Consider the following 11879-nt stretch of genomic DNA (forward strand, 5'->3'; position numbering starts at 1 on the left):
TTCATTTTGTGTGTTTTTAAACCACCTCTACTCCATGTGAAAGTTCCACACTAAAGACGTTCAGTAGAAGGGGATGAGGGGGGAAATAGGATTTAATTCATTTATTTCATAAGAATCAGTGCCTCTATAACACGCATAAGAAAACAACATCAAAAGCATACTTTTCATTACAAACTTGCTTAGTGGATAAAGGAAGTATATGCAATTCAATAATCATCCAGTCATCACTAGGTTTTTTTGAACTAGATACAGTGAAGAAGGTCATGGTCATTATAAAGAACATGGTGTGGAAAAGAAAAACATTACAACAGCCAGAATGTTACCCCAGGTAAGCTGATCCTCTTACCAGAAGTAACAGAAGACATAAACTACTTACAGCAACTTAAACTCAAGGATTTCACTAGGCTGCAGAAGACTCAAACACTAATTATGACTTCAAAGATTTTATATCTAGAAAAAAATAACTACACTTTAATCAAGTAAAACAAAACTTCTACAAACACTTATCTTAAATATCATGTGTGTATATTTAGAAATATGTGTGCGTTGACAGCACTTCCTTCACATTTCTACGTACCTACCCGTTTATACCCCCAAATGTTTATTTATGCTGCCACAAGAGAAGCTGGGAAGCGCTTTGGAGCGTTTGTGAGAACCGAACTTCTGCGTTCCCTGCGGACCTTTAGACCTCGCAGGGAGATGCTGAAATCGCGACTCGTCCGAGGAACAGGGGCTGATCCGCGCCGAAGCTCGCAGGTGATAGAGGTGGAACAGGTGTCTAAGCAGAGCGACCGGGAGCCCTGGAAGCCTCGGCAGCCGCCACAGCCGCGGACACCCGGCCCTGAGGGAGGAGCGGAGGGAGCCGGGGCTGAGCGGAGGGCGGTGAGCGGAGGGAGCCGGGGCTGAGCGGAGGGCGGTGAGCGGAGGGAGCCGGCTCTGAGGGGAGGGCGGTGAGCGCTCGGAGCCGGCGCTGAGGGGAGGGCGGTGAGCGCTCGGAGCCGGCGCTGAGGGGAGGGCGGTGAGCGCTCGGAGCCGGCGCTGAGGGGAGGGCGGTGAGCGGAAGGAGCCGGGGCTGAGCGGAGGGCGGTGAGCGCTCGGAGCCGGCTCTGAGGGGAGGGCGGTGAGCGCTCGGAGCCGGCGCTGAGGGGAGGGCGGTGAGCGGAAGGAGCCGGGGCTGAGCGGAGGGCGGTGAGCGGAGGGAGCCGGGGCTGAGCGGAGGGCGGTGAGCGCTTGGAGCCGGCGCTGAGGGGAGGGCGGTGAGCGGAAGGAGCCGGGGCTGAGCGGAGGGCGGTGAGCGGAGGGAGCCGGCGCTGAGGGGAAGGGAGCTCTCAGACACAGCGCGCGCGCCCCGCGTTTTTCGAACCACGCGCCAACCCACGAGCCTTGGCGCTACCACAGCTGCTCCCAAGCGGGGGGCGCCGGCCGTACCTTCTTTCTCCTCCTTGTCTAACAAAAGAGCTGCTGCGGGATTATTCCCTAAAGCTTTCTTATAAGTGAAAGAAAAAAAGGCTTGCTTTGTCGGCTGTTCCCTTGTTTACGTTAATTTCTGGTCACGTCTTCTGGAAAACACCCCCACTTTTCTTCCTGGTTAGTCGCGTTCAAAGCCTCCGCCGTCACAGCGCCCAGCCCTCGTGTTCCCACCACATTTGACCGGCCGGAAACAGGAACCTTCGCGGAGGCGAGAAGGCGATCAGAATCCAGCGGCACCAGGAGGCGGAACCCTTTTTCTCGAGTGAGGGATGGGAAGAGTGGCGAGGGGGAAGGTGAAGTGGTGGCGCTGCGAGGCTGGCACATGGCGGCGGTGAGGCTGGGCCGGGGGCAGCTCCGGGGGTGGCGGGGCCGGGTCCCTCAGGCCGGGGGTCCCTCGACATCTCCCGCGAGGAGAGGGGGTCTGGCTGTGGGCGGCTCGCGTTCCCTCCATAGGGAACTCCTGGGTTATGTTGTGAAGAGCCATTTGCGCTTATTCTGGCGCATACAGTTACATCGTTCACGGTTTTAAAAAAAGCCCAATGCCTGAACCTTGATTTCCTGCGGCAGCGCGAGGTTTGCTGTCGCTGCGCTGGAACAGAGCGTGTTACCTACTGCTTATCAAAGGAGTGCTCTGCTCGTAAGGTTTTTCGTGGCTTTTTAATACGCTTATTTGTCCCTAATTCGTTATTATAATCACATTCATTTCTGTGAATGTCACTGAACTGTTTTGTCTCCTTGCAGAGGAACAGAGTGTGTGTTCAGGGTGTGACACCTTGACTTCATAGCATGGAGAAGGAACAGGTTTCCAAACGTTTGTATGTTGGAGGTCTTGGCCATACAGTTTCCAAGGCTGAGCTGAAAGAAAGATTTGGCAAGTTTGGGCGTGTTTTGGAGGCAGAGATTATTACGAGAAAAGATGATGAAGGTAACAGTTTTCTTTCATCTTTTAAAAGTTATTTGCTTTTCTATTTGGAACATGGAATGTAATTTTTGCTTTAGAGGCACTTCAGTTTCAAAGGAAATGAAGAAACTACATAGAATGTAACCTACTGTTTGTCATTGATCAGGGAATCCTACGAAAACTTTTGCTTACATCAGTGTCAACATTTCTGATGCAGATCTGAAAAAGTGTAAGTACTTTTTTATTTTCCTTAGTTATGTTTTTGAGCCAAGTTACTTTGCTGATAATTTGCTGTCACATTCAGTTGTGGTCATGGTAGAGCCTCTTTCATTCTCTTGTCAGGTTGATTTTATTTGCTTTAAGCTGTAGTTTTATGGAAGCTGCTTTGCTGAAGTTTTCAGAAATTGCTGCAAACAGATTGAAAAGATTCCTTGTGACTGAAGCAGGTGATTTGTGAGTTTCATTTTCATAGAATGGTCTGGCTTGGAAGGGGGCTTAATGATAATCTCATTGCACCTCCCTACCATGGCAGGGGCTCCTTCCACTATCCCAGGTTGTTCCAAGCCCTGTCCAACCTGGCCTGGGACACTTCCAGGTATCCAGGGGCAGCCACAGCTTCTCTGGACACCCTGTTTGTTTGTTCTAAACCTTTTATGAAAAGAAAATATGCTTTAAATGCTTTCATCAGGTCTATAAAACACTGAAATTGAAATGTGAGAGGATCCCAGAAGATGAGCTGATATAAAGCTTCTTTTGCAATGTGCCACTGGATCTGGGAACTGATGCCATTAGGCACTTTTGAAGTGAGAACTTCAGTTTTGGATGTAAACTTTCTGGTTTAAGATTTGGATATTGGCCCCTTCAGATACAATTCTAACCCAAGTGAGCAATCAGGTATAAGGTCATGCTGAGGGAACCACAGGCTGTCATAGAAGGAGGCCTGGTGAGGTCTGTGATGTTCTTTTTTTTTGATGTAGAAAATACTCATTTCCCATTTCTTTATTTTACAGGTATGTCAGTTTTAAATAAAACAAAATGGAAAGGGGGGACGCTGCAAATTGAGTTGGCCAAAGAAAGCTTTTTGCACAGGTAGAAACCAATTTTTTCAAATGTATGTTGTTTCTAAAACTACCTTTATTCTCCTTATCTGATAATATTATGGCTGTGCTTTCATCTTGTATGCTCTTACCGTTTCAGTTTTTGTTATCTCCGTGGGCTGTTGATTTATGTTTGATGCTGTAACATGTTGTGCATCAGTATTCCCTCAAAGGTGATGGGTGTTAATTCCCTGAGTAGTGAGTGGTTGCTGTTCTGTGGGAGGGGAATCACTGCCAGCTCCAGTTCTGCACCTGGGCACACCTTTTTCCATGTGTGATGTACTTTCTGGTGCAGGCTGGCCACGGAGAGGGAGGAAGCAAAGCTGCCAAAAGAAAAACAGCAGAGAAATGACCAAACGTGTCTGCTGGAATCACTGAAAAAGACGGGCGTTGTGGATTTCCACATGAGAGCTGTGCCAGGTACAGAAGTACCAGATCATAAGGTATGGTGGAGTAGATGTAGAAGAGAAAACAACAAAAAGCAAGCTCATTGCATCTAAATCCATGCCAAGTTTATGCTTCGTGTAAAGAAGTTTATTGAGAGTTACAGTTTGAGCTGTGAAAAGTACTCTGAGGAAATACCTCGTGTGTAGACATGGAAAGGCTCCTGTCATTCCTTGCAATGACTGGAAATAATCCTGGTCATGCAGCCCACTCTTGCCGTGTGAACTGAGGAAATGCTTTGTTCCTCATTTGTATTGGGAATACGGTTGTGTCACCCTTAAAAGCTTCTAAAGGGCAGGTGTGATTCCCTGGTGCATTTCTATGCATCACGTAACTTTTGGTGGCTGGGTTGGGCTTTGGGATCAGGGTCTGCACATGCTAACAAAAGTAAGAATAAAGTCACTCACAAATTTAGGCAACAAAATTATATTTACTACAAAGTTTTCAAAACTGTTTGCTAAGCACAGAATGGTTTTGAACGGATTTTTAATTTTTTTTTTGTTTTGGTGAAAAGGGGGAAAAGACCAAAAGAATAGTGATACTGTCTTTGTAGGTACCATTGTTAATTCATAAACCAGAAAGCTTGCATTAAAAACAGCACCTGTAAAGAAATTTAGTTCTTTATTATCACACTTTACTTGTAGGCTGTTGAAATTTAGTTTTTTGGTTTGTTTAATTTTTGAGGAGGCTGGCCAAGTTGCATGGTAGAGCTCACTAGAAAGAATAAAGAAAACAGAATTGGTCACATGTGGTTCGTTATTAGTGGTTTTTGTTATTCAAGAATAAACATTTGTTTTATTCCAGAGTTTCTTCTACACTCTGGGTTTTATTTTTGGGGGTTTTTTTAACACATTATTTTTCTTTTCTTTTAGAAATGGGTTGTTGGAAAATTTGGCAGAGTCTTGCCTATCCTGCACCTCAGGAATCAACAAAAAAATAAAATATCCTTTTCTGATTGTTTGGCTTTGAACACAATTCCCTTTCTTCTTTTGTCATATGGGAAAACAGTTGCTTGATAATCCTAATTTTTACTCCAGTCAGGCTTAATTTACTGACTCCCCCAAGTAAATCCTGCAGTTAAGTTGGTGTGACTTGAACAACTGTTTTACATTGCACTCAGTTGCTTAAAGTCTTGTGGTCGTGACATGAAAAAGGATTCTTTGCTGTCCTTTTGTGCAGAATTCAGCCTGTTCATAAATCCCTGAGTCTGCTGAAAGAATTGGGTTGTTCAGATCCTTAACTCAGGCTAACGTGGTGAAATACGACCCGTCGAAGTATTGCCACAACCTGAGGAAGCTGGAGGCAGACCTGGCACATGCAGCTCCTGTATCCCAGCTCACCTGGAACCTGGAAGGGGGAGATGACAGCGTGGCCAGGAAGCGGCGAGGGGAATTCCCTGGGATGAGAAAACCACCGGAGAAACGGAGGCAGCTGGGCAGCGAGGCCCTGAATGGAGCAGCTCTGTCCTCTGGGTGCCCATCACATCCAAAACACACAAACCCACCAGAGCTCAGCCAAAGATCAAAACCCAAACCTAGTGAGGAGTCGGAATTGCCTCCAGCAAGGAGACTGGATGGGAAAATACCAGGGAGAGGTTTATTATTGGATCAAAGCAATGCTCATGGAGTTACAGCCAAAAATAATACCAGTGTTTCTGACAGTGACATTGATTCTGAAGAGGAGATCAGAGCAATGGTAAAGAAAGAGACAGAAAGACAGAAAGCTGAAAATGTTGAGACTGAAAGTGAGCACTTGGAAATTGTTGGGGATAATTTTGAATTAAAATACAGTAGCCACTGGTCCTTAAGCAATTCAGGTGCCATGAAGAAAGCTATCAAAGGAAGTGACAAAGAGAAAGAGACTATGGAGTGTGATAATGGTTATGATTCAGCAGATACAGATGAAATTATTGCTGAAAGTAAAACTCCAGAAGACTCTAAACAGGGGAAGGTGAAAAATAAAGAAACGTTAACTAAAAAAAAAAGTGGTTTGGTAAATGGCTCCTCACCAAAAACTCACAGTTTAAAAGAAGAACACATTGAAAGGAAAGGGAAAATTAAAAAATCCAGAGTTCCTGCCTTGCAGAGTACGGCAGCCAACAGTGCAACAGAGGCACGTGACAGGGACAGCTCTTGTTCAGAGTCTGAGCAAGGGGAGTCTGACTTCAGCTCTGATTATGAGTCTATGATGCAAAACTGTTACCACTTAGACCTTACCTTGGATGACTTAAAAGCATTGGCTACAGAAAACACTGGGACACCTGCAGAGGGGTCAGGCAGTGAACAGAGTCCTTGTCAGTCCAGTACTGAAGATAATCCCAAGGATAATACTGTAAATAAACCAAAACTTCCTAAATTTCACCCTGCGGTTAAAAAAAAGCCCATCTGTCCTGAAGATGTGCTGGCTGATATTTTAGCAGGGGAGGAGGATGCTGTTGAGGAAAGATCCAAGCGACAAAATTATTCACATTTGAAATATCAGCCCTTTAGAGGAATGGGCTCCCTTTGTGTAAATGAGTTAAGTAAGGACAGCGCTGGGTTAAAGAAGAAGTCTGTACAAAGTTTGGAACTTGAAGCTTGTACATCTTATTGTGGGAAGGAGTCCTCTAAAAATCAGCCAAAGAACCATCCCTTGTGTTCACTTGAAGTCAGCGGCAGAAAGAGACACAAAGTGCCTTGTGAGCAGCATGATGAACTGTCAGCTCCTGCCTCCTCAGCAGGTCAGAGACTTCAGCCTGGTCCTGGGCCTCATTTGCAAGAGAAAAACAACCGTGTGAGTTCTCTGCAAGACCAAAATTCACAGCACGGAGCTGCTGCTGCCAGTACTGATCAGGATGATGGGAGCAGTCACATGGACAGACATGCTGCAGGGGCCCAGGAGCACGTTAAACAGCAGCTGAAGAGCCCAAAACTTTCCAAAACATTAAAGAATACAAGCAAAAGAAATCCAGACTGTGAAGATAATAAAGGTGGGAATGAGAACACAAGTCTTCTGGAAGATAAGGAGCTTTGGCTTTGTGCTGCTGCCTCAAAGTCGCCCAGTACAAAAGAGAAACAGCTCCAGGACAATCAGAGAAGGCTGGCAGCTCTGGAAGAGAGACACAGAGAGAGGGAATTACAGAAGAAACTCATTCAAGGAGCTCTTTCAAATCTGGTAATTACAACTTCTGCCTGAATAATCTACAGTACAAGGAAGAGGGTAATTAATACATGTGGACTAAGATGTTTTAAAATCATAGTCTGGAATTTCTGATTACCAGTTTTCTTTTGAGAGTATACAAAATGCTGCATACCTCCTCCCTGGAGTATCTGTAGAGTTGCAAGAGGAATAGCAGATTCCTCTTTTTGTGTCATGGATGTGTCTTTCAGATAGTTGTGTCTGAGTGCAGCAAGTGTTTGATTTGTTTGACTTGACAGTTGACTCTTTCCTAGGATAGGCAGCCAGCAGGAAAGCACAAACACATCATATTTGATTCTGACGTGGAGGAGGAAGCTGAAGTGAATGAGATGTTGAAAAAAGATGCAAGTTTGGGAAATGGGCATCTAGAAGTAAGTGCTACTAGGAAAAAAATCAGTGTGACATAATCAGAAAGTTGAATTTTTATACAGAACTGTCTCGTATTGTAACACCTGAGTTGCCCTTTGCATGGGTATTTTGCCTATGGTAAAACTGAACAGTCATAACTGTAAAGCAGAATTGTACAAGGTGCGTGGACAGAGTAAGATTTGAAGCATATGGATCAGGAAGGGAGCTGGTTGTGCAAGAAATCTACCTTTTCAGCTAAACTGGAGAGCACGTGAAGGAAGTTGGTACTGATGTATGTGCTCAAACTATGTGAACAGCTGCTTTTCTCTTCTTTTCTGTTTGTGTAACAAAGGATAAGTCAGCTCCCAAACCTTCGGGGAGACTGTTTGATAGCAGTGAAGATGAGCAAGAGGACACGGACGATGAGCGATTCAAAATTAAGCCCCAGTTTGAAGGCAGAGCTGGTGAAAAAGTGAGTGAAATCATTACTGTAATTTAGTTTTCCTCTAGGTCTCCATAAGACCATTTCAGAAGAACATCTTTTCGTTCTTGCTGAATATTTTTTTTATGAGCTTAAAATTGAAGGACATAATATATGGTGGGGAGCGGTAGGAATTTCTCTGACATTGTTGTCTTTGTATACAAAGAAACTGCTGGAAAAGGCATCAAAAGCTAAAGGTAAGGTGTATATTGCCATTGTTATAATAATAAAAAAAGGTTACTGTATGATGATTTTCTTCTCCAGTGTTTAATAGCCTCTCTTTCATTTGTTCAGCTCCTGCAGCTGCAATCCCGCTTTGGCACCGATGAAAGGTTCCGCATGGATGCTCGATTCCTTGAGAGTGACAGTGAGGAAGAAGGTAAAGCTGATCACATTTCCTGGTTACTGGTAGCCATAGAGCCTTTCAACAGCCTTTCTTGTTTTACTGGGATCTTGTGTAGAGCATCTGTCAGTGGCAAAGGAGTTGCACAATTGTGTGATGTAAGCAGGGCACAGGTTAAATACATGCTCTGACTTTGCCATGAAATAGATGCCTGTGACATTTCTAATGAAAGGTTTTCTACAGTGCAAGGCAGAAAACCTTTAAGAAAAAAACCTTTAAGTACCTTCAAGATAAAGGAAATTACGTGTTCACAGATGTGAGCTCTTCTAGTACTGTAGTAAATATTATGCATCCCACATTATAGGCTTAGCAGAGAAAACAGAATGTATTTATTTTTCCCTTAGCAGAGACAAACAGCCTGAAGGCAGGTGAAGAAGAGGAGCTTGCTGCAGAGAAAAAGAAAAATTTGCAAATACTGGGAAGCATCCTGAATATGAACCTGGAGCAGCCCAAGCCAAATAAAACAGCCATGACTGTGAAGAAATTCAAGTATGAATCATCCACTATCAGTAAAAAAAGGAGGTTTAGGAAGGCTAAGGTGTTTTAGGAAGGAAGCTGAAAGACCCTGAGATCTTTGAATTTTGGAAGATGGGCATAAAGGGTTCTTGCTGTGTTGTTTTGGGTTTTCTGCTCCTTTAGACTATTTGAATTCATGCAGTGTTTGGTACTAGAAGAAGTATCTCTACATCTATATGGATAGCTGTATTTATGTAGCTCCTCAAGAGATTATCAGGTGTGGGTATAAACTCACTGCATAACACACAAGTGAGGGCTATATTTTATCTGAAACACGACAGTTAGATTTAATCCACTTCTGCTTGTAGGTTTCCTGGCCCAGACACTGACTAGAGAGTACTCTCTAACTGCTAGTAAAATTTTTGATCAATTTACAGCTAATTGTTAAAAAAATCAATGTGAATTTCAATCTGACTGTGAAAGTTTGAAGTAGCTTTCAGTTTGGCATTTAGAATATAAATGGTGTTTCTTTTCCTCTCTATTTTTATAGAGATATTAATGCCCTCCGTTATGATCCAACAAGAGAAGACCACACAGTTTTTGAAAGGAAACCAACTGCTACAGAAAAGGAGAGGTAATAGCACAGCTTGGTAACTACAATTATGTTGTTTCTTCCTATGGAAAGTTGGTTATAGAAAGAGACTACGGTTTGAAACTATGCAGATTGCACTGATATCAATTTAGTTCTCTATGTGGTTGTGAAAATTAAGATGTACTACAAATTCTGATTCCTAAAACCAGCATGTGGTGTCATTTTTCCTTTCTAATCCATCTCTCTTCTGCATGCCATTTTCTGTCCTTACTGAACATGTGAGAGGTCAGTTCAGGGACTTTAACAAAAGCATTAGAAATCTGTACTAAATACCTTGACTTCTTTGATACCGTGTATGAAGTGAAAAGCCACTTGAGGAGGTGGCTAATTAAAAAGGACACTGCTTCCTGTCTTTAGACTCTAACCCCAGATATTTCCCCACTGCTTAGCCCTGAAAGTGAATCACTCCTTAATGGTCCTGGATGTGTTTAGGGAGACATGAAGAGCAAGGGGGCTCTTAGGGAAGCTGCCTTTGCAAAGGAGGTGTGCTGCATTGCTATCCTTGAACAATCTTATTTCAGTAAAGCCAAAAGAAAGACGAAAGAAGAGAGCAAAACCCTGCCTCAAGTATCCGAAGAGATCTATTATGACATTGCTGCTGATTTAAAAGACTTATTTAGACCTTTAAAGGACAAACCAGAAAAGACTGTGGAAATACCCTGGGACAAAGAGGATATGCAGAACTCTGCCCCAGAGGACCCCTCGGGACCTTTGCCTGACAACAATGCAGCTCAGGAGTCGAGTGCTTTCATGTTTTCCTTCTTTGGAGACACGGAGGAGTTGAGCGTCAAAGCAGGTAACAGCAGAATACATAAGAGATCCCTAGAACAAAGTGGAAAATACTGGAGCAGAAATATAGCTCAAATCATCTGGGGGGAGAAGATTCTGTCCTTCCTAAATCTGTCTTCTCCAGTAGAAGTATTTCACTTGAAAGGAGGAAGTTTTCCTGGCAAGTAGAGAGATAATCTGGTTTTGGCTATCATCTGTCTTTTTTTGGTGTTGTTATTGCAGAGCCTTACTTGCTTGGAACAAGAAAACCGGTGAAAGTCACATGGCAAGAGGATCCACGTTTCCAAGACAGCAGTTCTGAGGATGATGATGAGCCTGAGACGTCGGAAAGTGAAAAGGACCAAGAAATGCAAGTTTGATTTATATTTGTTGTCTACTTGCCTGTAGTAATTGGATGCTGTGGGAATATTGACAGCAGCACCCAGGGAACGGGAAAGTGACATTGCACACCTCTGAGCAATGAAAGTCATCTTGGAAAACCATTCATGCTGCACAGGGTTCAACCTCCCAGCAGCCCATTTGGTGTGAAGTGGAATATGGAAAGAGACAAGTTGAGCACCAGAAATGAACTGGGCTGTTTTGGTCTGACCAACCCCAAAGTGAGTTTGGCCAAATGCCAAAGACACAGTCACTTTTCTTTTAAAAAGGGTGTTTGTTTGGGTTTTTTTTTTTAATAGTAGGCTCTGTTTGGTTCCTATGGGATAAAGCTCTTCAATGTATACCATTTCTCTGAAACACTACACCTTTATTAACTCGTGCTCATGGAATTTGATAGTACCTTTTAAGATGCTAAGGTCTCTCTGTACTTGTCTAGGTTTCTTTCTTTACCACACCCAGAAAATCCTAGACTTTTCTTCTTCTCTAGAGATGATGAACGCCTAAGAGGTATGACAAAAGCTCTTCACCATCTTTTGTAATTTGTCATTTTAAACTGTTACTGGAATTCAGTGAGGAGGAAAAAGTGCTGCCTGTTTACGAATCTCTTTGTGTCCAAATTTGCCATCCTTCCTTGTGGTTCGAGTTGTGATAGAATCAATCCTGTGAGAAAGTCCTGGTAAAATAAAAGCTGAACAACTTTCTGGCTTTCTTTTCTTTTCCTTCAGGTAATTGGCTACTAGGTAGCTGGAATTTTAGAGCTTACAAAAAAAATCAGTCATTTGACACCGGTCACCTAGACATTTTCGATCCTTACAGGCAAATATATAATCTTAGTATACTGCAATCTTCCAGGCCATCTGATTTACAGAGTGTTTTTAAAATGGAGGGAGACCCTCAGTGCTTAGCAGGCATCAGTTCTGAGGGAAGATGTGGGACCCTGGTGCTGAGCTTTTAATGAAACAGCTGCTATTTCACTGCTGTTTAGATTTCAGCAAGTTCAGGTAAACTGCTGCTGCTGCTGCCTTTCATTTTTCTTAGCACACCTGGCTGCAGTACAGAACATTGCTGTTGGAGCCAATGCGTGGTGGGGGGCAAGAGAATAGGAAGGATGTGAGGAGAATGGCTGACTTTATTGCTGCCTTGTTCATGCCTGCCTGCTAGAAGCAGCAGCATAATCAGAAGAGTTTAACCATATTCATTGGTTCTTTGTTTTGTGCAGAGGGCCCAAAGTTATTTTGTAGATCAACAGAGCTCAGAGAAGAAAAAGAGGGTTGGGAAGAGAG

General features: G+C 43.6%; 2 protein-coding genes across 2 annotated transcripts in view; one reads left to right on the top strand and one right to left on the bottom strand.

The window, feature by feature from the left end:
* Nucleotides 1-1451, bottom strand: part of CENPP (centromere protein P) — a 116242-nt gene extending 114791 nt beyond the window's left edge. The window contains exon 1 of the mRNA XM_062500744.1: nucleotides 1429-1451. The gene's annotated coding sequence lies outside the window, so the exon portion shown is untranslated. The remainder of the gene's footprint in view (nucleotides 1-1428) is intronic.
* A 797-nt stretch (nucleotides 1452-2248) lies between these two features.
* Nucleotides 2249-10892, top strand: NOL8 (nucleolar protein 8). The gene is given in 13 exon segments (XM_062500583.1): nucleotides 2249-2395; nucleotides 2538-2600; nucleotides 3382-3460; nucleotides 3764-3911; nucleotides 4785-4853; nucleotides 5164-7065; nucleotides 7344-7460; nucleotides 7790-7909; nucleotides 8213-8297; nucleotides 8666-8810; nucleotides 9328-9411; nucleotides 9951-10225; nucleotides 10441-10892. Coding segments are annotated over 13 exon segments (3678 nt in total). The 5' UTR covers nucleotides 2249-2256.
* The last annotated feature ends 987 nt before the right edge of the window (nucleotides 10893-11879 follow it).

The sequence above is a fragment of the Cinclus cinclus genome, chromosome 12 (assembly GCF_963662255.1).
Source record: "Cinclus cinclus chromosome 12, bCinCin1.1, whole genome shotgun sequence".
In the NCBI taxonomy this organism is placed as follows: Eukaryota; Metazoa; Chordata; class Aves; order Passeriformes; family Cinclidae; genus Cinclus; species Cinclus cinclus.